At 52.9% G+C, this 22,310-nt stretch overlaps 3 protein-coding genes and 1 long non-coding RNA gene across 7 annotated transcripts; 1 reads left to right on the top strand and 3 right to left on the bottom strand.

Moving 5' to 3' along the window:
• Nucleotides 1-1,650: 1,650 nt before the first annotated feature.
• On the bottom strand, nucleotides 1,651-4,574 carry Tusc2 (tumor suppressor 2, mitochondrial calcium regulator). Its single transcript, XM_052720017.1, has 3 exons — nucleotides 4,303-4,574; nucleotides 3,116-3,236; nucleotides 1,651-2,978 (listed from the first exon to the last, which is right to left on the bottom strand). Exons 1-3 carry the CDS (start codon nucleotides 4,446-4,448, stop codon nucleotides 2,913-2,915), a joined length of 333 nt encoding a protein of 110 aa, XP_052575977.1. The 5' UTR covers nucleotides 4,449-4,574; the 3' UTR covers nucleotides 1,651-2,912.
• Nucleotides 4,575-5,580: 1,006 nt separating this feature from the next.
• Rassf1 (Ras association domain family member 1) lies at nucleotides 5,581-16,841 on the bottom strand. Of its 2 annotated transcripts, XM_052719996.1 has the most exons (6): nucleotides 16,061-16,841; nucleotides 13,866-13,972; nucleotides 10,602-10,706; nucleotides 10,096-10,393; nucleotides 9,852-9,967; nucleotides 5,581-6,629 (listed from the first exon to the last, which is right to left on the bottom strand). In XM_052719996.1, exons 1-6 carry the CDS (start codon nucleotides 16,539-16,541, stop codon nucleotides 6,483-6,485), a joined length of 1,254 nt encoding a protein of 417 aa, XP_052575956.1. In that variant the 5' UTR covers nucleotides 16,542-16,841; the 3' UTR covers nucleotides 5,581-6,482. The 2 variants fall into 2 exon arrangements, with proteins under 2 accessions (XP_052575956.1, XP_052575964.1); XM_052720004.1 differs by lacking the exons at nucleotides 13,866-13,972; nucleotides 16,061-16,841 and adding an exon at nucleotides 13,159-13,843.
• On the bottom strand, nucleotides 16,587-21,031 carry Zmynd10 (zinc finger MYND-type containing 10). Of its 3 annotated transcripts, XM_052719970.1 has the most exons (12): nucleotides 20,926-21,031; nucleotides 20,569-20,677; nucleotides 19,085-19,201; nucleotides 18,940-18,993; nucleotides 18,694-18,831; nucleotides 18,507-18,595; nucleotides 18,314-18,414; nucleotides 17,851-18,023; nucleotides 17,506-17,631; nucleotides 17,302-17,423; nucleotides 17,071-17,196; nucleotides 16,587-16,979 (listed from the first exon to the last, which is right to left on the bottom strand). In XM_052719970.1, exons 1-12 carry the CDS (start codon nucleotides 21,015-21,017, stop codon nucleotides 16,904-16,906), a joined length of 1,323 nt encoding a protein of 440 aa, XP_052575930.1. In that variant the 5' UTR covers nucleotides 21,018-21,031; the 3' UTR covers nucleotides 16,587-16,903. The 3 variants fall into 3 exon arrangements, with proteins under 3 accessions (XP_052575930.1, XP_052575944.1, XP_052575937.1); XM_052719984.1 differs by lacking the exon at nucleotides 18,314-18,414 and having other exon boundaries at nucleotides 17,851-18,100; XM_052719977.1 differs by lacking the exon at nucleotides 19,085-19,201.
• Nucleotides 18,041-22,019, top strand: LOC128098693 (uncharacterized). Its single transcript, XR_008214303.1, has 2 exons — nucleotides 18,041-18,144; nucleotides 20,473-22,019. It is a non-coding gene; the product is annotated as an uncharacterized LOC128098693 (long non-coding RNA).
• The last annotated feature ends 291 nt before the right edge of the window (nucleotides 22,020-22,310 follow it).

The raw sequence follows: 22,310 nt of genomic DNA, 5'->3' as shown, positions 1-22,310 counted from the left end.
GACGGACACACAGACGGACACCAAGGGGCGTATTCATGGGAGTCACACTGTTTGCTGGGTTGTTTAGCTAATGATCCCCTAGGGCAGGTGCCAAAGAAGGAAACCATCTCCTGTGAGGGGGAGACCTGGGTGGGGTGGGGTCTTCCAGTAACTGAGTCAATTTTTTTTCCCTTGAGAGCGGAAGTATCTGAAGTATGACCAAGAAGACAATGTGACAATGTGTTGATGATGCCTGTGCCTGTGTGATATGGGAGTAGGGGGTGGGCAGGGCCTAGGAGGCTCTATGGGGTAAGAGGCTTCTTACACTCAAGTGTGTCCCTGCTGGAGAGGGAGCTCACAATAGGAACCCCTGAAGACTAGCAGGGTCCCTCCCACCCGACCTCTCTGGAAGTACACACAAACTTGCCTGCTCTCAAACCACCCTGAACCAACCACCCTGCAGAACCCCAGTGGCTCACCTCCCCAGTGCTAGGGAGTCCCTCTTCTAATAAAAAGCTGTATGGCAGCTGGGTGTATAGCCTAGGCTGCGGTACTCCCCAGGAGCACCCCTGAACCGCTGTGTTGGCTTCCTAAGGGACAAAAGTCTAGGAAGCACCAAGGGTGGGGACCCCCGGGGAAAACAAAGGCCAGGCCAGACTGTCCAGGGCAGGGACACTTCCTTAGGCAGCCAGCAGGAAGGAAGTGAGCACAGCCCAGCCGGATGGGATGGAGTGGGGAAACACTGCCCTGACGCCTCTATTGTTTATAGCTTTGGGGTCAGCTAAGCAGGTCCAGAACAGGGAGTTCCCCCAGGCAGGATGGTGGTGGAGGAGATAGGATACTGTCTGATATGGGGAGTCTTGGCCCCTGAACAGGAGGCCCTGAACAAGGGGCCTTAAGCCTGGCTTATTACAGGGGATGGAAATCAGTCCACAGAACTGGGAGTCTAGGCTACCCAGGGTGATCCTCCTAGAGACTGCCCTGACCCTGGGCTGATGAATTCCTCCTTCTTAATTGGAAGTTCTCGAGCTTATGGCCAAAGGCTAGGCCTAGCAGAGAACCTGCTCACAGCATACCCTAGAAGTGTAGGCAGAGTGTGCCCTGGCGGCAGAGAGCTGAGGAAGGACTGGGTCGACAGAGCCTTACAACAGAAGCTGCAGCAGAAGCCTGAGCTCATCTGACCCATGGCTAACTGGGAAGAGGCAGGTGAGTGTGGGCTCCAGGGCCTGGTAGGAGGCCAAGGGCATGGTGGGAAGTGTCTGGTTGCTGTTTAGCTATAGCTGGCACTCTGAGGTCCATGGGGCTTGAGCTTTAACCTCACTTGAGATAATATGATACTCTTGGGACTAGAACTATCCCACAAGTTTGGTCACACTCACCCCTTAGGCAAGGCAGCTGAGCAAATCTCCACAAGTGTTTCAAGACCTGATTCCAGAGTCCCAACAAGACAGGTGAGCCACTCCCAGGATCTTGAGAGGGCTGGAGATGGTGTGTGAACACAGCCACCTGTTGGCCATGGCTGGTATTGCTACAGGCGATGTTCAGACTTACCATTGGCTCCTAGAGGGGGCTTGCCAGCCTGGCAGAGCCCAGGGCCAGGGGCCTACCTAATCAGCTCAAGTGGTAGTCTAGACACTGGGTGTTGAAGCTTCACTGGAAGGCACTCTGATGTGCAGGGTCTACACATAATTTTATTGAAATTGAACGAATAACACAACAGTCTTCCTATGCTGGGGAAGGAAGCCACCCTCCCCAAGCCATTTCCCACAATCTAGAAGCCCGGAGCTTCCACAAATAAGGATTTTGTTTTAAAAGCCACCTCTATATAGAAATCAGACTCTGCCCCAACATTATCATTGTCTAGACTATTTACAAACCTTCACATTTTAATTACCCCTTTTCTGTATTTTTCCCTTCTTCTGATCCTTACCAAGGAGCTCCAGTACTTTCCCTTAACTGACCCTGAAGAGGTGAAGATTCTGTAGAAAGGGTGATGGGCTCCTCATAGCTACTGGCACCAGCCCCGGGTGTGTGTGTGTGTGTGTGTGTGTGTGTGTGTGTGTGTGTGTGTGTGTATATGTGTGTGGCTTCTTACCGCTGGGTGGTGGACAGCCCCTCCCCCACAGCTGGGGATGGGTGGGACTGGTGCAAAGACGAGGGAGGTTAGACAGAATATGGAATATGTGGTTTGGGGCAAGTCCCCACAGGCACAGGCATCCACGGCCTGTCCTGACCCCGGCCTGCACCCTCTCAACTTGGGGGAGGGCAACTGGTGGAAATCAAGAGAGATCAGTCCAGCTCTGGGTGATAGGAGAAGCCTCCTACACTGGTCCCCATCCTATTTAACGGCCAGCAAACTGTCCATCTTAGAGTGGGAACAAATGGCAGGTAGGCAGGAAGACTGAGGCTGGTCCTATCCCCAGTCTCTGTCCAATACAGGGGGAATCGAGGTAGCAAACGGCTGAAATGCTCTGACTAGGGGTACGGGAAGTGAGGGAAGGAAGTTCCCACTTGGGTACAGCCCCTAGAGCCCAGGGGCTGGAAGAAGGCAGACTCTGCTTGTAAAGTGCTGTAGCTTCTAGGAGGGCTGGGCCCTAGGCAAGCTTGGAAGAAAGCAGGTCGGGCAAGGATCGAGGAGCCAGGCTTTCCTGACCAGCATAAGCCCCGCCATGCTTCTTGCACAAGTGGCTGGGCAATGGGCTGGCGATTCTGCCACGAGCCCTCACCAGCCACCAACCACTTATTGTTCAGACATAAACCAACACCAGTTAACACTGAGGGACTGCCCCTTTTACAACTGAAGGTTCTGGGCCAACGGAGTTTAGTTTATTCAGGGTTGTGGCACCAGCCTGGACTCCTGAATGGAAGCTACACCTTGAGCCTGGGAGTTTCTTGCTGGGGCAGTGGGTGCTTGTGTCTGCCATGCCACAGGCTCACATTTCATAGAGGATCACAGGGAAATCCACGTGGATTCGGGGGGGATCCAGCTTCACGATGCCCTGCCATGGAAACAGAGGCTAGTGAAGATCAGCTCAGGCCTCTATGCTAGCAGCCTTCCCAGCCCCTCCCCCAGGGAGCCCCATCTACATCCATGTTGACACACTGATGGAGGTTGTGCCACTGCCCAGCCCCTCACCTGAGGAATCAGATTCTTATGTACCCGCCTCAGCTTGGCTCGCTTCTGCCCATTCTTGGTGACGATTGTCTCCTCATAGAACTCGTGAGCCAGATCCCCATCTTCATCATAGAACATGGAGCTGTGTAGAAAAGGAAACAGGCTGGGTTGGAGCCTCACACCTGGTCATGGCAAATGCCACAGACCACAGGGAAGTGTGCTGAACCACAAATGAAGAGGCACAATCTTAATCTTGGGGGAAGAATAGTTAGTATGCCTGAAGGGCTCTTTGCTTGGTGCTTGGAGCCATAGAAAAGTGGAAAGGTCAGCAATGTCACCGTTACTATCACACTCACAGGAGGTCTTCTCAGAGCACACTGTTTAGGCAACCAAAGCCAATTCCTATCGCTGGTCTGTTCCTCAAGGGTAACTATCCAGTAGCAGGCCCTTCACCTAGAGCTTATAAAGTGGGGAGGGTAGTGGCCTGGGCATACTGGTCTCACTTCTAAAGACTGCTAGTTCATGGCCAAAGACCAAGATCATGGATGTTTGAGCCAGGAAGGCTGCACTCAACTCCCGCTCATTCCCAACTGGTTGGTACGGCCTAATCCACGCTGTTGGTTGGGTCTTTCTGGTGTTTACTGTCAAATTCCCATTACAGGGAGTGTTAGTCCCTAGGAGTCCACTAGGTCCAGGCCATTCTGTGCGAGCCCCTGGGGAAAAAGAGGGTTAGTGCTCCAGGTCTAGAGAACCCAACTGGGAGAAGGCCTTTTGTTCGGTGGCCTCACCTTCAGCACTGAAGCCTGGCTCTGCTTTAACAGACACTCCTCTCAGAGGTCCAACTTAACTGTGGGGAGAGCAAGACACCTAAACAGAAGGTCATTTCCCCTTGGATTAAGGCTTAGAAGAATAAGAGGTACCTAAATGCCTTTAATTTGCAGGCTGAGCTGGATGAAACGAAGATCTTAAGACTCTCAGAGACCGTCTTTGCGGGATTATGGGAGAGCTTCTACCCAAGGGACAAGCCTCAGCCAACTCTTCTCTAAAAAGACCTTCTGGGCAGTCAGGAGCGGCACGCCACTTGGTTTTCCCCTCCCTTTGCTCTGATGGGGATCCAAAATATGACAGTCGTCCTGAATGAAACGGGAGGGGGGGCGTTCCCGCTCCCCGATGTCCTCCCCAAGGCAGACAGATACCCATGCCCTTACCCGCGGCGCGTGAATACGAAGGGGGGCACCGCTCGGGGTCGAGACCGCACCAAAGACTGCTCAGCGCCTGCCGCTTCAGGGCCGCCGCCCCCCGTGGTGGAGGCAAAGGGCCAGAGGCCCCGAGCTTTGGAGCCGCTGGCGCCCATGTCAGCGCCGCGGGCGCATGGCGGACCCAGCGGCCGCTCCGCTCTCACAGCGCGCCGGGCGCGACCATGCCCTGCCCCAGCCTCCACTCACAGGTGCCGCCGCCGCCGCCGCCGCCTTCCGCAGGCTCTGCTGTCTCCACGGAAACCTCACTTCCGCTTCCGCACGCCCCGCACGCTGCTTCCTCTGAGTGGCTAAGGAGCTCGTCAGTCTGTAAGGCCGAGCCAATGGCCACCCTCGGAGGATGACCACCCCAGGATGCGCTGCCTCCAGGTCCCAGAAGGCTTTGGGTCCCGAGGGTCAGCTGGGACGGCTCCCTCCCCTAAAAGCGGAGGTAATGTGTTGTTATGGACTTTAAGGTCGGGCCGGGTATGATTGTCCCAAAGTCCCTGACGCCCAACACTTGGGCCCAGTGGCAATACTCAATTAGGTCAGCCCTCCACCCAAAGGGACTTTAGGCCTGCCTCAGGCTAGGATACATTTAGCTTGTTTTCACAACTGTGTCTTTGCAGTTGTTACCTTTGCACATAAAGGAAATTAAGGAACTTGCTAAATGTCTTCGTTTTCAGACAAGGTCTCACTATGTAGCCTTAGCTGGCCTGGAACTTGCTATGTATAACAGGCTGGCTTCAAACTCATGTCCACCTGCTTCTGCCTCCTAAATGCTGGGATTAAAGGAGGGAGCAGCTATGTAGGGGGCCAAAATATCTTTTAAAACTTTTTGGTCAAATTTCTTATGACTACATTTGAGGTTAAATTAAGTGTTGTAAATGTACCAGATAACATACTTCAGGAAAACAAGAATTGTTAGCAGCTGTACCCTGTAGCATGTGAACTGTTGTTTTGTATTCACGTAGTTATTTGGTGAAGGGGTTATTGCTATGGTTTCTCTGAGGTGCTATGTGAGAGAAATAGTTTCCGTGTGCTCTAACTGTAGTTTATTCTTGTCTCCACCATGACCTAGGCCCCACAGTGTTGACAGATACCTGAATCCACAGGCATACATCTCCTAAACATTGGTCCCACTGTGACCGTGGAAAGGATGCACTCTGGGTGTGTCAATCACTGTTGGCAGTCGTTCTCATTAGGTGCTGCCCTGACTGTGGGCCCACATCTACAGAGTCCAAAACCAGAAAAATTCTGAAATCTTTATTCAGCCAATTCTCTCAGGTCTCAGGCCCTGATGATGACTGTCACACCCCCATCCCTTTCCCCACAGGAGGCATTCAGTTGAGGCCACAAAGCATTACATACATTCATACACTTCCATCAAAACTATCTGAGGGAGACTCTGGCTTTGGCAAACAAGAAGTGGGTCTGGTTCAGAAACATCTTCCTTAGAGGAGGCACTGAGGCATTGTAGCTGTACTTGCCAGCCCTCCCTGACCTTAGGGTATGTGTATAAGTCATAAGGCACTATAAGAGGGAAACAGGCCGGGCGGTGGTGGCGCACGCCTTTAATCCCAGCACTCGGGAGGCAGAGCCAGGCGGATCTCTGTGAGTTCGAGGCCAGCCTGGGCTACCAAGTGAGTTCCAGGAAAGGCACAAAGCTACACAGAGAAACCCTGTCTCGAAAAACCAAAAAAAAAAAAAAAAAAAAAAAAAAAGAGGGAAACAGACTCTACCTTAATGCCTGTATTATTCTGAGCAGTTACCCTTGGCTCTGACTGGCTACCCTGAGACTTATTCACGACCCAGAACAATCTTTCTCCATAGATAAGGGCCCTCAGCCCTGCAAACATAACCTTGTTCTGTTTGTAGAGTCTCTTAAGATTCTCACAGCTGAGACCCTGATGAAAGACGGAGCAGCTACCCAGAGTATGACCCAGTATATGAGGGGCAGAGGGCTGCAAAGCCTGCCCCGCGATATCCACTGGTAGAGGGCCAGCTCCTTCCCTTTTCTCTGGGCTCATTCCCTTTAGCAGAGGAGGACCTCCACGCACACTCATTCCTCAGGCCCCACGGGCCCTGTCACACTCACACGGCACGCTCTTCGCATTGCCTATTTTCCTCCTGCCACCCAGGGACACGAAAGGTCACCCCAAAGGGCAGGCATGCAAGGCTTCCTGGATCTTCTGGCGGCACCGAGAATACTTCTGCAGGATCTGTCGGAGGTGTTCCTCTTCTTCCCGCTGCAGGATACGTAGGAAATTGTGCAGTTCAGGCATGCTGAAGGCATCCCACTGCAAAGGGGCAGAGGAGAGATAGATGGGTCACAGCAAGAAATGGCTAAGTTGGCAGACCCTCCTTAGAGACTAGCGCCTCATGGTCACACAACTTAGGACTGGGCTTCCTGATATTACCTTCTTTTTCATTCCCCAACTTTACCTGTTTTGGTTTTGTTATTGGGTGTTTACACACACACACACACACACACACACACACACACACACACACACACACACACACACATGTGTATGTGTATGTCTGGTGCCACGTGGAGGTCAGAAGAGGGCATCGGATCCCCAGGACTGGAGTTACAAACAGATGGTTGTGAGACTCAAACCCAGGTCCTCTGTAAGAGCAACACATGCTCTTAACCACTAAGCCAACTCTTTAGCCCCCTTTTTTGTTGTTTTTTGAGTCACAGTCTTGCCACATATCCAAGGCTGGCCCTGAACTTGCTATGTATCCCAGGTTAGTCTCAAACTTGTGATTTTCCTTCTCTGCTTCCTGAATGCTACGACGACGACGAGTATGTATCACTGTGCTGGCTGATGTTAGGCCTTGACTAAATAGTCTGGGCTAGGATCCTCATGAGCAGTCTGCATAGCAGACAGAACCGACAAAATAGACACCTCATAGAGGGACAACTATCTACTGTTGTGTGCAAGCTACATTTTTCTTTATTCCAAAGCTGCATTCCCAGGCAGCCCGTTTTAGCCAACCCTGACTTTTTTCTCTTGCTGCTGGGCTTTATGCATGCCAACCATATATTCTTACCACTGGGCCATACACTAAAGTGTGGTGGTATTTTACTTGTACTGAAATGTGATTTTAATTGTATGTTAATAAATAAAGTTGCCTGGGGGTCAGAGCTATTAGAGCCATAGCAAGTGCGTGGCGGCGGTGGCGCACGCCTTTAAGGACCTGGAGGGCGGTACATACAGGCAGTGACGAGGCAGTCACATGTTTGGGTTTACAACCAATGAGAAGGCAGAACAGAAAGACTATAAAGACAGACACACAGGAAGTAGGTCTTTTTCGGAGAGCTCTCTTGGCTGAAGAGGATCCCTGAATCTGGAAGGGTGAGGCTCTTAGCTCTGACCTCTTGGCTTTCTTCTCTGAATTGGCTCTGTGTTTCTTATTTAATAAGACCGTTGGTTACATCTACACTAAAGTCTTTTCTTTCGCCTTAGTGGGAACTGAATTGTGCTGGCTAGTTTTAGGTCAACTTGACACAAACTAGAGTTACTGAAAGAAGGAAACCTTGAGAAAATGCCTCCATAAGATCCAGCTGAAGGACTTTTCTTAGTGATTGATGGGGAAGGACTCAGCCCATTGTGGGTGGTACCACTCCTGGGCTGGTGGTCCTGGGTTCTGTAAGAAAGCAGGCTCAGCAAGCCATGAGGAGCAAGCCAGTAAGCAGCACCCCTCCATGGCCTCTGCTATCAGCTCCTGCCTCCAGGTTCCTGCCCTGTTTGAGTTCCTGTCCTGACTTCTATGATGTGGAAGTGTAAGCCAAATAAACCCTTTCCTCCTCAACTTGCTTTTGGTCATGGTGTTTCATCACAGCAATAGAAACTCTAAGACATGAACCAAGGGCATCCAACATGCTAAGCACTTTACCATTGACTATAGCCCCAAGTCTTTTTACTTTTTTTTTTGTTGGAGCTGAGGACCGAACCCAGGGCTTTGTACTTGCTAGGCAAGTGCTCTACCACTGAGCTAAATCCCCAACCCTGTCTTTTTACTTTTTGAGATAGTATCTCACTAAGTTAACCCAGACTGGCCTTTAAGTCACTCTGTAACCCAGGAAGGCTTTGAACTTGTGATCCTCCTGCTTCAGCATCCCAAGTAGTTGGGATTATAGCTCCATGTCACTAGGTTAGAAAGAGTGGTTTTCGGTTTTTGTTTTTGTTTTTTTTCTCCCCAAGACAGAGTTTCTCTGTGTAACAGCCCTGGCTGTCCTGGAACTAACTCTGTAGACCAAGCTGGCCTCGAACTCACAGAGATCCGCCTGCCTTTGCCTCTCGAGTGCTGGGATTAAAGGCATGCGCCACTACCGTCCAGCAAGAGTGGTTTTTTGATGTACCCCAGCCTGGTCTTGAACTTCAGGGAATACTCTTGGCTTCAGCTTCCCAAGTAGATGAGACTACAGGCCTGTGTCATCAGTTCTAGCTGGTAAAAAGTCTTAATGCTTCAAAGAAGGCCTTCCTGGTTCCTGGTTATACCTGTGAAGCTCTTCTCTTTAAGATTTACTTTTAGAGGATGGAGAGATGGTTCAGTGGTTAAGAGCACTGGCTGCTCTTGCAGAGGATCAGAGTTTAATTCCCAGGACTCACATGGTGGCTTCTAATCATCTGTAACTCTAGTTCCAGGGGAGCTAATACCTTCTTCTGACTTCTATGGGCATGAGTACACATATGTACACATATATACCTGCAGGCAAAAATTCATACACATAAAAAATTGTTTTATGTGTATGAGTGTTTTGCCTGTAGGCATATATGTGCACTGTGTACATGGTCTAGAATTATGAATAGCTGTAAGCCTCTATGTGGATGCTACTAAGAACCTAATCTGGGTCCTTTGCACAAGCAATAAGTGCTTTTAACCACTGAACCACCTTTCTAGCCCATTGTTTTAATTTTGTGTATGTGTGTGTCTGTGTGGGGTTATCTGCACATAAGTACAGGAACCCCCTGAAGCCAGAAGAGGAAGTCAAATCCTTTGGATCTGGAGTTGTAGTTAAAAGTGGGCCATCCAACATGGGTGCTTCAAAGAGAACTTGAGTCCTTTGGAAAGACAGCAAGCACTCTTAACTGCTGAGCCATCTCTAAGGCCATACCTGTGGAGCTCTGAACTTGTCTTGGCTGACCATGAGTCAATCCCTCAGTCTTTGGAGGACTTTCCATACCAGGAAACAACAGAGCACTAGGACAAATCTTCCTAGCTTGTTTTTGTGGCCCAGACTGATCCCAAAATCCTAGCAATCCTCCTGTCTCAGCTCCCAAGTACCTCGACTGCAACCATGAACCGCTAGATTCAGTTTCTTCCCAGTTTCTTGGAATGGGCTCTAGACCCTGGCTGGAGTGTGCTGGAAGCCTCCACTGTCATTCCAGGTCCTGCATATGGAGAGCTTGTGCAGGGCTTGTTCTCTAGCCCAGTTTTTCCTGAAGCCCTCACTGTAGCTCCATCCTACCAGCTTTGTCTAGTGGTAGGAAAATAAAGACTGTACTCACATTCACCTCCCCAGAGTCATTCTCTTTCAGGACAAAGCTCAGGGCCTTCTCACTAGGTCCTGCAAGAAGCCGGAGCTTCAAGGGCTGTTCATCATCTGACAGTTTCCGGAAGTACACTGGAGGTCAGGCAGAGGGAAAAGGATAGAGAATTAGAAACAGGCTGAGATGCCCCAGCCCCTGAGTGCACAGCACAGGTATGCAATATATACCCCTTACACAGGGAGAGCTGGGATAGGAAACCTACCTTGGCCATGACGTTCAGTTCGTTCAAAGAGTGCAAACTTGCGAGGATCATCTACTACCATGAATTTGCGAAGCAAGGCCTCAATGACCTCACGTGCCCGTGTTCGTGACAGAACATGCAAGTGCTTAACAGCATCCTTAGGCAAGTAGAAGGAGGTGCGGCGCCTCACAGCTGTGCTCCGCCCTGTGCCCCGCCGGGCGTCCTGTAAAGAAGGTGGTTTCTTGCTGGAAGGCACTGAGACAGGACGCACGAGTTTCAGCTGAACCTTGATGAAGCCTGTGTAGGAGCCGTCCTTGTTCTAAAAAAGAGAAAGAAAAAACCGACTATGACAGGAAGTTCCACTGCAGACGGAAGAGGCTAGGGCTGAGTCCACCTGGGGCTGGGCCAGGTGTGCATAGATAGGTCACTGCTTGGCCAACCAAGAATACTTTGGCTACGACTCTGGCCATGTGGCACAAAGCGGGTTCTGCTCCTCCCCACACTCCTCGCCTGAGCAGTCAACTCACCAGGCTCATGAAGAGGTTGCTGTTGATCTGGCCATTGTAATCCTTGATCTTCTGCTCAGTCTCAGCCTGAGAAAGATCGGGTGTCTCCCGCTGTACAGGTTCATCCTAAAGGACAGACCAACATGGATACGGGGCCCTTAAAAAGCGCAAGGCTATTTTGGAGGGGGAAAAAAAGCCAGAACACCCCTTGGATCTTGATTTTGGCTCTGTCACCAAACCCATACACCTTGCACCCATCACTGTTCCTAGGAGATGGCAAAGAAAGGCTTTCTGCTTCGTCTGCTGTGTGGTGTGTGTGTGTGTGTGAGAGAGAGAGAGAGAGAAAGAGGGAGGGAGGGAGGGACGGAGGAAGGGGAGGGAGGGAGGGGGAGAGGGAGAGAGAGAGAGAGAGAGAGAGAGAGAGAGAGAGAGAGAGAGAGAGACCTCAGCAACAGTTGTGGCCCCTAACAACATTATAGAAATACAGACAAATAAAGGTGCATGGCAAGGGGCCAGGAAACCCTGAAGGACTATTAGGGAGGAATGCTGTTTAAAGTAAAAACACTTCTTGGGGATAGAAGTGACAGAGTACTTGCCTAGGATGTGAAAAGCCCTTCAATCCCCTAGGCACCCCCCAATAAAATTCAAAGCACATCTCAACTGCATAACTGATCCCAGAACACCAGTTGGGTCAGAGTTTGTTCTGGAGAAGGCAGCCCACTCTCCCACTTTGTATCAGCACAGAACATGACCCCTGCAGGGTCAGAAGCATGGGAGCTGATACACATCAGTAGTCAACTACGGTGGGCAGGAGGGGAAAGGTGGTCGCCATGTTAACATGCCTTAGTGGGTTCCTTGGGGCCAGCCCCACCACATCTCATACAGGGAGGAAATCACTGTGACATACCATTTACCCTTGACTCAAGCTGCACAAAAAGCAGCTTCAAGCCAGGTTCCAATCTGCCAGAGGTGTATGGGCAACTTTCTGGCAGAGGACGTCCTATCAGTACTAAGCAGGCTGCTCTTCCCCTTGCTGTCTGGAAAGTTAGCCTGAAGACTTTAGCTTCAGGGACTGGGGTTTTGCTGTGGGTCAGAGCAGGCAGGACTTGGTTTTCCCCTACCAAACTCACTTGGCCTCACTGCCTCAGTCTTACTTCCTGTTGACATCAGAAAGGTCCTGGTTGGAACAAAAGCAGCGGGGATTGCCACTGACCAATGCCTTGTCCCAGGAGAAGGTCTCACAACGTCTCAGCTGGGGACTGAACCCACAGCCTCACACATGCCGGGCAAGCACTCATGATTCTACTTTATTTACCATTTGGGACTTCTTAGCTTCGATTTATTTATTTGTTCATTAATGGTGCTGTGGATGGAAGCCAGGCTTTCATGCTAGCTAGCTAAGGACTCTCCAACCGAGCTTGCTACAAACTTCAGCTGCTTTTTAACAATTCTTTTCTTTATATACTGTCCACTGGCTAGTATCTTGTGTTTTTTCCTCCTTTCCTTAATAGAAGACGACTCAGGCTGAGTGGCATGGAGACTGTCCCAGGGTTCCACATTGAATGTACGGTCTGAATTAAGGTTTTGGGGGTGTCAAATAGCAGCCCATTTGTAAGAAATTTGTATCAAATCTTTCCTACAACACCACAGACAACTTTTTTTTTCTTGGCTCAAATAAGGAATTCTACTTTGCTGCTGCTGAGGTTCCTAACCTTCAGTCTCCACCTCACTTTCCTGATGCCCTGGCCCCTGCACTCTTCTGAGGTATTCTGGCTCAAGAACAACTTATCTGAGCTTGGTGGTCCCAACCACGATTCCCTGAAAACTCTGTAATAATTTGGCACATCAAGGAGACTCTAAGAGATTCAGCTGCCCTGGTTCCACACTTGCTGTCTTCAAGTAGATACCCTCCTCGGGGCATTTTATAGACTTCCTGCTCCCTATGGGTAAAATGTTCCTATTGCTTAAAGTCCAAAGTGAGGGCCCTCTTACTATATTCCCCAAACCCCTCCAAAGTTCCACCCTGGAAGGAAGACCGGAAAATGGTCTACTTTCCAGCAGCTGGTAGCAGAGTTGGCCCAGCAATGGCTGGGGACTTTTCTGGCTGATCCAAGACTGCAAATGGAAGGGACAGAGTCACCTCCCAAACAAACTTCTCACTTCCCGGCGGACTCCTCCTCCACTTCCTTATTTCCCCCAGGGAGGGAGGAGGAGCGCCCAAATGCGAAACCAAGACGCCGGTTTGGGCTGAGGCTGGCTTTAGTCATGGATGAATAACGCCGGCCTCTGGTCCACCCAAGCTTCAGAGCTGCTTCCCCTGGCTCAACCAGTCTGTGACCGCAAGCCAGGGCAGCCTGGGTACTCAGGACCGGCGCGCTGGAACCGAGCTTCTACTCGGAGTAGAGAGCCCGACACACATTTCCCGGGCCGGTTTTCGTCCGGACCCGCCGGGGGGCTTCACGGAGAGGCGGGGAGGCTGCCCATCAACTAACTCTCCACGCCGCAACGTAGCGGGGAGGGGCGGGATTGCAGCGACCGCCCCTCACCCGCCGGCGCTCCCCGCTCCCCCGGCTCCCACCTGGTCCCGGCGCGGCCTGCGCCCCAGCGAGGTACGCGCCGTGAAGTACTGCTCGAGCTCCGAGTCCGAGTCCTCCTGGCTGCAGTAGCCACTGCTGGTCGTGCTGCTCCAGGTCATTTCGAAGGAAGGCGTCTCAGCCTCGCCCATCGCCGTGCCCGCCGCCCGATCCCTAGTCCACTGCGTGGGGAGTCTCCAACCACCGCCCCGGGCGCGTGCGTGAGTGTGAGCGTGTCTGTACGCGCTTGCGCTGAGGCCTGCGCCGCGCGGCGACCGTTAGGACTGAGACGTAGACAGCCAGAATCCAGCGCTGGTGTCATGGGGGGGGCGAGGGGCGGGGACACAACGCGACGGGGAATGACCTCATCGCCGAGGCATCTCAACCCGGCTCCGCCTCTCAGGCCCCACCTCCCAGAGGGCGGCGTCAGGGCGTGTGCGCATGTGCACCGACCTTGCCTCCGGGCCGGAAGTGGGGTGTGAAAAGTGCGCTGCAGCGTGCCAGGGCGCGCCTTCGCGGCCAGTGGTTTGTGAGCCGTGGTTTTTGCGTGGAGTCAGCTCCTGACAAACCCACAGGCAGAAGCAACCTCTCTGATGCCGGGAGGTCGATAATAGGGATGCTCGTTGTGTGCGGCGCCCGGACTAACCCCTCCGCTGAGGGCGGACGAGTCCCGGGTCCCCTCCCTGCCCGCTCTCCCCGACCCCATGCTCACCACGTTCGTGTCCCTTTCCAGTGCGGGGTCCCAGCCCAGGTCTCGGGGCCCGCAGCAGTCCAGGCAGACGAGCGCACGGCAGCGGTAATGGCAGGTGAACTTGCAGTCTGCAGAAAGGGCTGGCCGTGAGGCGGAGGAGCTCCGCGAAGTGACCCGCTCACAGAGGGAGCCTCTGCCCGACAGACTGGGCCTTGACTGGCTTTTCTCAAGCTCGGTGACCGCCCACTGCTCCACAGATTCTAGCACCTCTGGAAAGTGGTTGTGGGCCTCAGGAGGTTCGAGATCTAATCCCGCTCGGCACTCGTGTTTGCCTACCGCAGATCTACTGCTTCACTTTGCCACGAACTTGGAAACAAAAGCGTTTAATTTACGACTTCCTCTATTTGTCATCTGCCTCTTGTTTATACAAGCCTATTTTGTTTTTTGAGAAAGGGTCTCATGTAGTTCAGGTTAGCCTCAAATGGTAACCTTGAACTCGGTGATCCTCCTGCCTCCAACTGAACTGCTCCAGTGCCAGGATTACAGACACATGCCAACGCCCAATGCACACATCTAATGTTTTGCCTTCTGTATACATTATTCAGATTGTTAGATCCTTAACATTTGTTGCTTGCTCCCTTTGACTCCCAGGGACAGCAGTCACTAGCCAGGTTTTCTTCTTACCTCTGCAGCTCCTTCCTTGCTAGCCCTTCGTCAGTTCTGTCTCAGCTCCCAGGTCTAATAGTTGGTGTGCAGGTTTCTCGCCTGGGTACTGTACCAGCTCTGTCTGCACTCACCTGATCCAGATCCAAGGTGGCACTGATTTGCCTCTTTAGAATAAATCCTACATGTAGTGCCTTCACGTTAATGTCTAATAAAGATTTCAAATGTACATGGCCAAAATTTCACTTTTCTTTGACTTCAACCTACCCCTGGGTTCCTATCTCAGCAGAAGTTACCACTATTCATCCAGTTGTTTGAAGCAAAACCCTACACTTACATTTGATTCCCTCATGAGCCTCTGGTCAAACACCCAAACTGTCCTGTTTCTCACCTCCAGAGCAATTTTATTTCTCTTAGAGAATGTTGCAGTATCGCAGCCCTGGCTCCCATGTGGTATCTGACACAAATTGCTGTATTTCACTAGCTGAATTTGTGACATACTTACGTAGTGAATGAGATGAGCTCTAGGCATGCACAGACTTACAGTGCCAACCTTAAATTCCTATATGGCGCCAGGCGGTGGTGGCGCATGCCTTTAATCCCAGCACTCAGGAGGCAGAGGCAGGCGGATCTCTAAGTTCGAGGCCAGCCTGGTCTACAGAGTGAGTTCTAGGACAGGCTCCAAAGCTACACAGAGAAACCCTGTCTCGAAAGAAAGAAAGAAACAAACAAACAAAAGTTCCTATATGGCTCAAAGCACTGATTCTCAACTCCAGCTACATATCAGAATTTGGGAGCAGAGGCAGGTGGATGTCTGTCACATCCTGGTCTGAATAGAGTTACAGGCCAGCTAGAGCTGTCTCAAAACAATGGCAAAACAAAACAAAAACAAAACAACAAACCCTCAATGCCTAAGGTCCACTTTCATCAATGAACTCAAGTCTGAGAGAAGATCTAGACACAAGGAGATTGGAGGGGACAACGTATCCTGGGTGAGTGTAACTTCCGTTTGCTGGTAATTCCCAGGGGGTCAGGAGGACCACTGTGTGTGTGATTGTGTTCCATTATTTAGCCTCTGGATCTCCGACTCAAAACAAACCTTGACTAAAAATTCAATAAAATTCCTACTTACAAGGAACCCAACCAAGGCTCAACATTTTCTGGCCCCCTATCATATGTGGGTGAAGTCACCCAAGAATCTGGAGGGGAACACAGTGAGCCAATCGTTGGGAAGAGGCGGGCCTCGGAATGTAGGCTCAGGGCACAGTAGGCGCAAAGGCTTTTCAAGGGCCCAGGCGCTTTAAAGACGAACTTGAAACCAGCACCTCGTTACTCACAGGCAACTGCCTCTGCCCATCTGTGCGCCAGCCACGGACCAAGTGTGACAAGTGATAAACCATTTTCTTAAACACGCTCCCTGATGGGGCAAGGCAACGGGAGCTGCTCTGCAGATCATCACTGCTGACCCCCTCCGCTGCGCCTTGACCCACAGCCATGGTGCTGCCTTTGACCTCCCGTTCCGTGATGGCTGGCTGTGCGGGGCCGCTACTCACGCGCGCACTGGAGGCCCTTGCGCACGACGCCCCAGATGAAGTCTCCACAGAGGTCGCACCACGTGTGCGTAGCGGGACCAGCAGGCTGGAAGCGGTGGCCACGACCCGGGACGTGCTGCTGGGACGGATTGCGTGCCGTGCACGGCGCGATGCGCAGAGCGTTGGCACGCTCCAGCCGGGTACGGCCAGGGCCGATGCGCCCAGACGGTGCCAGCTCCCGTAGTTCAATGAGCTCTGGCTCCGCCGACATGGCCCGGTCAGGCCCGGGCTCCACCGGACTGGACGCTAGCGGGCGAGGTCGCAGGGCGGGCCGCCACTTCGGCACCGCCCCCAGCAGAATCAAGGCAGGGCGGCGGGAAAGAGCGGAGGAGAACGCAATGGAAACCGAGGCGAGCTGACAGTGTGGACTTGTGGGCGGGGCGGGGCACAGGGGTGGGCGCTTTCGGAGAGCCCCTTCCCAGTCTTCCAGTCTTCGCTCCATCTCCCCTCCCCCGTCCCCAGCGACGACTGCAAAGCGCCACACTGATGCATTTCATGAGTCCGTTTTACTGTGATAAAGGAAGAGGGTCTCCACATCCGGCCCTTGCTTACGCCCCCCAACCCTGCCTGCCAGTTTGCTGATGCTGCGGCCTAGTTCTGTTCTCGGCGTATTCGCTGGGTGGGGCAGGAAGTGAAGAGTCTTTGCTTGTGTGTATGTCGGGTGGCGGTGGTTTGCAGCTTAACTTGACTCAGCTGTGCTCACCACCAGGGAAATTGAGGTCTGACAGGGACCAGGCAGAGTTCTGGAGGCTCAGAGTCACATTCTGGGTGAGCTCCTCCGTGGGCCCTCAGCAGCGGCAGCCTTCACTTGGCTCTGTCACCTTGGGCTGCTAGAACACATGTCTTGGCGTGCTTCTCCCAGTGCTTGACTTGGCACTCCCTGCAGGGGGTGGGTTGCATGAGGATGACAGTGCTTGTGGGGGGACCCAGCGTTGGCGCTTAGGGGGACTAAGGTCCTAGGATCCCCTTACCTGCAGCAATACCACACACTCTGGCATCTGGAGCAGCGCTTGGAGGCCTCTGCATTACAGTAAGCACAGCGGGGCCTCTCTGGAGCTATGGCCTCTAGGACGTCCAGCCTGTAGGTTTCAGCCCACCTGGGGGAGGGGCCAAGAAGATCTGAGCGGACCTGACAGGTCGGCGCACGGAAGCACTCCCACCACGTCCTATGCGTCCGTCTTCGGGCAGGCAGCAGCCCTTACCTCTGTGCCTGCCGGCGAAGATCCTGATCTGAGGGGTTGAACACGTGCCGCAGCTGGTGCTTAGCGATGGCCTGCCATTTGCCTTGGTTCTCTCGCTCCAGCCGATCCCAGATTTCTGGGATCTAAGAGAACGTAATGGAGAGGAGAGCAAGGAGCTGGCAAAGTGGACCATGGTCCCGAGCAACTACATTTCTAGGTGCCTACCTGTTCCAACACTAGGTCCTTCTTAGGGGGCTGGGTTTCAGCCAGGGCCAGCTGGGCCAGGAAACCCTTCAGGTCGGCCAGGTTGGGCAGCTGGTCAAGTAGTATATCCGTGAGGAAGGCCTGAAGCTGCAAGGTATCCAGGGAAGGCCATTGTGAGGCAGGTTCTGGCCAGAGGGTCAAGAAACACGGAGTCCCTAAGTTGGGCTGGGGGCACTTGGAGGGTTTATGGCTCACCAGTTCTTATGTCACCTGAAGCCCAATTATGGAAAGAGGACAGGGAGAGGCAGGGATGCAGTGGGGGTGGGGCGGGGTGGTGGCGGTAGGTAGGGTCATTGAGCTCCCCACCTTAAGCAGCTGTCCCTTCACGAAGCTTGTAAGGCAGTACCGGGCTTGGGCCTCAGGGCTGAGCAGCAGGTTATACAGCGAGATCCACACTTGCCCATCCAGCTTGTTTAGTCTTTGCTGCTCTGAGGGGGCCACTGTCTGCCAGCGGCCATTCTCAAATCGCTGCAGCTTGCCTGGGAAGGAGAAGCAGCTCACTGGATGGAGGCGTTGCATTCTCTTTGAGTGTGTGGACTGGAGGACGGAGAACTGCCTGGCAAGGTTAGAAACCTGGGCCACCAGACTCGTCAGAACAAGGTGAGTCCACAGGACTGGCCTGCCTCAGAGTCAAAAATCTAGCCCCATTTTGGGTGAGGCATCCCGGTATCCTCAATGCGCACGCTGTCCAGCTGTCCACTTCCATTAACCCTGAAGGATGTTCTGGAAGCAGCCAGTAAGGTCGTAGGCAGGTGGGAGAAGACCTTACCTCCTTCCCGCCGCCTCCAGGGACTGTGCTCCAGCAGCTCCACCAGGAGGCAGGGCAAGTTGTGAGTACTGAGCATGCGGTTCAAGGTACTCAGGGAAAGGCTAGGGGTAGGAGTAAGAGGGAGTCAGCAGAGGCTACAGGCCTAGTCTTGCGGCCCTTTATCATATTCCCCAGGCCCTGGAGGGTGGCCCACCTATCCACGCAATCGGTGATGTAGCGAAGGACCGAGAGGGCCTTCAGTGAGATCTCAAATTCCATCATCTCGGCCTGTTTCTGCAGCTCCTGGTGGTGGGAACACAGGCACACAGATTCACCCCACCTGTGGAGGCCTGGGAGCACCCACTTCGGGGGGTTGCCACCTCCAGGAAACCTTAGCTTACTTGCATAGGGGTACTGTCCTGGGGCCGCTCTTCCTCAGATGGGTCACCACAGCCATTCCGGGCCACCAGCAGTATCAGCTTTCGGTGGCAATAGTCCACGAGGTCCAATACCTTGTCATCTGCTGACTCACACACCTCCTGGGGTTCAGGGAGGGGCGAGTTCAGTATTTGCTACCCTTCCCCACAGATATACCCCACCAGGTTCTGGCCCACAGAAGTGGCCTCTCGGCAGGGATAGTGCTTCACCTTGTGGAAGAACACTGTCTCTAGAAGATTGATGATGGAGGCCTCATGGTGTACCTGCCAAAGAGGATAGGGCTGGGCTGTGAGGCAGGGACAGGGGCTGGTGGCTCTCATTCATGGTTCAGGACCCTCTGAAGGCCCAGCTCACCACCATGTATATGGGAAAAGTATTCTGAGGCTTGAAATCCTCTAGCCTGCATAGCACCGGGAACACCTTCTGTTTCCACATCTCCACGGCAATCAGCTCTTCCACCAGGGTTGGGATCTGGGAAGGGCAGGGGACGAATAGAGATGAACTGGACCTACCTTGGCCTCACAGCTCTCCTGTCCCTGCTTTAGCCCAGGTTAGCTTTCTAGCTCTCTTGGACCCTTAGACTCCCCAGGTTCCAAAGTACCCTGGAAGTCCCTGCTGTACTGTAGACCTTCATTTCCTGTTGCTTCCGTATCTCGGAAGGGGTATCAGCCACGTGTCCTGCGAGTGACCTTTACTGCTTCTCTTGCACCTTAGCGCATCCTCTCTACCTAGGCATTTCTTCCAGGCCCACCCTCCTCTTCATGTCCTCACTCTGGTCTTTGTCACCTGGCCTGCCAAGGTGCTATGTGCTGTGGCCTCACACTTAGACCTTTTACTGTCCCCTATTCCTAGACCATCCCCTTGTGCCCAGCTCTGCCTTTTTCTTGCAGGGAAACCCCTTTCCGCACACTAGCCCCGCCCTTGGCCCCTCCTCCAGCGAGGCATGTTGTAGAATATTATTTTAAGGTGTGTTACTTTTGTTTATGTTGCATTTGTTTAACTCTGTGAAGCTGTGATACTGTGCCTGTTTAAAACACCCGATGGTCTAATAAAGACCTGAATGGCCAATAATGAAGCAGGAGAAAGGATAGGCGGGGCTGGCAGGCAGAGAGGATATATAGAAGGAGAAAAAGAGGAGGAGGAAAGAGCAAAGAAGTGGCCAGAGAAGGAGGAGGACATCAGGGGCCAGTCACCCAGCTACACAGCCAGCCACGGAGTAAAAGAATGGGAAAAGCCCAAAGGAAAAAGGTAGGTGGATTAATTTAGGTTAAGAAAAGCTGGCAAGAAACAAGCAAAGCTATGGCTGGGCATTTATAAGTAAGAATAAGCCTCCGTGCGTGATTAATTTGGGAGTTGGTTGGTGGCCCCCCCAGACCCCCCCCCCCGCAAAAGAGCAAAAATAGCCAACAACACAGCGTCTTCCTGGTTTCCCCTCTTATGTCAGAAAGGCTACCTTTCCCATTTTGAAAACCCCACTTGCTCTTCAGTGAGGATCTCTTTTGGTCTCACGGTCAATTCAGGGTGACTTTAGCGCTTGGGTGCTCCCCCTACAGCCTGTGCTAGCCTAGAACCCACGACTGTCTCTCTGATTAACCCTCATATCCACCTAGGATACAACAGGAAATGTAGCCAGGCATCGTGATGCCTGCCTGCAATCCCCACACGTGGGGTCAGAAACAGGGAGCTAACAGCAGCCTGGACTACAGGCCAAGAAACCTAACACATTCTTCTTTCCCACTTAGGAAGGACAGGCATACCAGGCCAGAAGGAAGAGCAGGTGCCCAGTGTCCCCGAGAGGTAGAGTAGTAGGAAGGCAGGGATCCGTGATCTTGACCTACCTTCCCGTGGGTGACCAGCAGTTCCTGGATGGGCTCACCCTGGCTGACAGTGGCGTCAAGGATGGCTTGCATGTTCAGCTTCTCCAGGTTCTCATGCTGCTTATTCCACCTGCCCCGAAGGGATGTGTGTATATCGGGTGTTCAAATGTACAACGGGAGTGAGGGTGGGGGCTGGATCTACTGGTCTATGTGATCCAGTCCTGAGGCCAGAGGGGCGTCGGAAGCCATACACTTCTATCTCAAAGAGCTTGCCTCCCACCTGGAGGTCCCTCCACATTGGGCAACCCCTTCTCCAATGTCAGTTCCAAGGTCCTCCACTAAAGGACCAGGAGACCCCACCTGTTGCCGCTGCCTCACCCTTCAGATCCCATCTCCCGTAGCTGGAAGCTGTGCAGGCCCCGCACCAGCACATCAGCCTCCCCAGGCAGCAGCAGCTCCAGGTCGCCCATGCCGTGGGCCAGGATTCGTTTGGCTTTGGGCAGCAGTCGGAATGGGGAAACTGATGGACTCCAGTGGCCGGACCAAAGTCTGGGACAGAACAGTTGCTAAGCCGTTGGGGCGCGTGGGTACTCGTCGCCATGGGAACCAGTGAGCTTGGCGCCTGCGTAGAGTCGTTCTGATGCCCCGCTTGCCACGCCCACCTCACTGCCAATTAGCAGCCCGAGACTCGAGACACACTCGCCACACCCCTCCAGGCCAGGAGCAGCTATGGAGTGACTGGGATCCTTACCACCTCCTGCTGCTGCAGTGTCTTAGCCTCAAATGGGGGCGTACCTGCACCCTGGACTCTCCCCAGCCACCGAGTCATTTTTTTGGAGACAGGCTCTTACTATGTGACTCAGACTGGCCTGGAACTCCCTGTCTATCAAACTGGCCTCCAAGTCATAGAGATCCACGGGCCTCTGCTCTGTCTCTTTAGTGCTGAAATTAAAGGCTTGTGTCCCCGTGTTCAGCCCGGCAGCCAGGAGTCCTAAAGATGTACACCTAACATTCTTCCCTTGAGGATGGCCCCGCACCTCTGGCACCCCAAATACTAGACCACAGTTCTCACCAGCTGCTCTGAAGGACCTCTCTCTCCCCTTCTCTTACTTCTGTGCTTCAATTTTTGTCCCACCCCCTCCTCTTTTATTTCTAAATTATGTTTGTGTCTGTGCACGTGTGTACAGGTGCCCAGTGAGGCCCCTCCCCTGAGGACCTCTCACTGCCAGGTGCCACCCACAGAATACTCTGAACTGCTGGACCCTGCCCCCACCCTACAGAGTAAAAAGCCCACTCTCTGGACATGAAATCCCACCAATCTCCACCCTGGAAAGCTCCGCCCTGAAGAGTTCCACCCCCTTTCCAAGATGCTCTAAATAAGCCCTGTATCCTGTTCGGTTTACTGCCCTTTCTTGCTCCAGCAGAGGCAGCCACCCCTGTTTTCCCTCCCAATAAATCTCTTGTGTGTTGTGGTTTGTTGTGCAGTGTGACTTTGTGGTATTCCTTGGCTGCCAGGATACCTTTTCATCCGAGCTGTAATGCTTACACCCAGAGGCCAGAGGCATCGAATCCCTTGGAGCTGGAGTCATAGGCAGTTGTGAGCTGTCCCACATGGGTGCTGGGAACTAAACTCTAGTCTTCTACAAGAGCAGTAGTGTTCTTAACCACTGAGCCATCTCTCCAACACCCCTCCTCTTTGAGGCAGGACCTCATATAGCCAAGACCAACGTGGAGCTCACTAGACAGCCAGGGTTGGTCCAAAG

This window comes from Peromyscus californicus, unplaced genomic scaffold, assembly GCF_007827085.1.
Source record: "Peromyscus californicus insignis strain IS unplaced genomic scaffold, ASM782708v3 Scaffold_11__1_contigs__length_118956290, whole genome shotgun sequence".
Lineage (NCBI taxonomy): Eukaryota > Metazoa > Chordata > Mammalia > Rodentia > Cricetidae > Peromyscus > Peromyscus californicus.
This window is presented reverse-complemented; position numbering and strand designations above follow the sequence as displayed.

Bases quoted from the DNA above. Each gene is read 5' to 3' on its own strand.
- Rassf1 (XM_052719996.1), bottom strand. From the start codon at position 16,541: ATGGAGCGAAGACTGGAAGACTGGGAAGGGGCTCTCCGAAAGCGCCCA. The intron at 13,973-16,060 runs GTGAGTAGCGGC...CCCTTTCTGCAG, and splicing joins CAAGGGCCTCCAGTGCGCGC to ACTGCAAGTTCACCTGCCAT. The intron at 10,394-10,601 runs GTGAGTTGACTG...TCTCTTTTTTAG, and splicing joins GCAACCTCTTCATGAGCCTG to AACAAGGACGGCTCCTACAC.
- Tusc2 (XM_052720017.1), bottom strand. From the start codon at position 4,448: ATGGGCGCCAGCGGCTCCAAAGCTCGGGGCCTCTGGCCCTTTGCCTCC. The intron at 3,237-4,302 runs GTAAGGGCATGG...TTTTCTACACAG, and splicing joins TTCGTATTCACGCGCCGCGG to CTCCATGTTCTATGATGAAG. The intron at 2,979-3,115 runs GTGAGGGGCTGG...TTTCCATGGCAG, and splicing joins ATAAGAATCTGATTCCTCAG to GGCATCGTGAAGCTGGATCC.
- Zmynd10 (XM_052719970.1), bottom strand. From the start codon at position 21,017: ATGGGCGACCTGGAGCTGCTGCTGCCTGGGGAGGCTGATGTGCTGGTG. The intron at 19,202-20,568 runs GTAGGTCAAGAT...TGCCCTTCCCAG, and splicing joins TGCTGGTCACCCACGGGAAG to ATCCCAACCCTGGTGGAAGA. The intron at 18,596-18,693 runs GTAAGCTAAGGT...TCCCACCACCAG, and splicing joins AGGACAGTACCCCTATGCAA to GAGCTGCAGAAACAGGCCGA.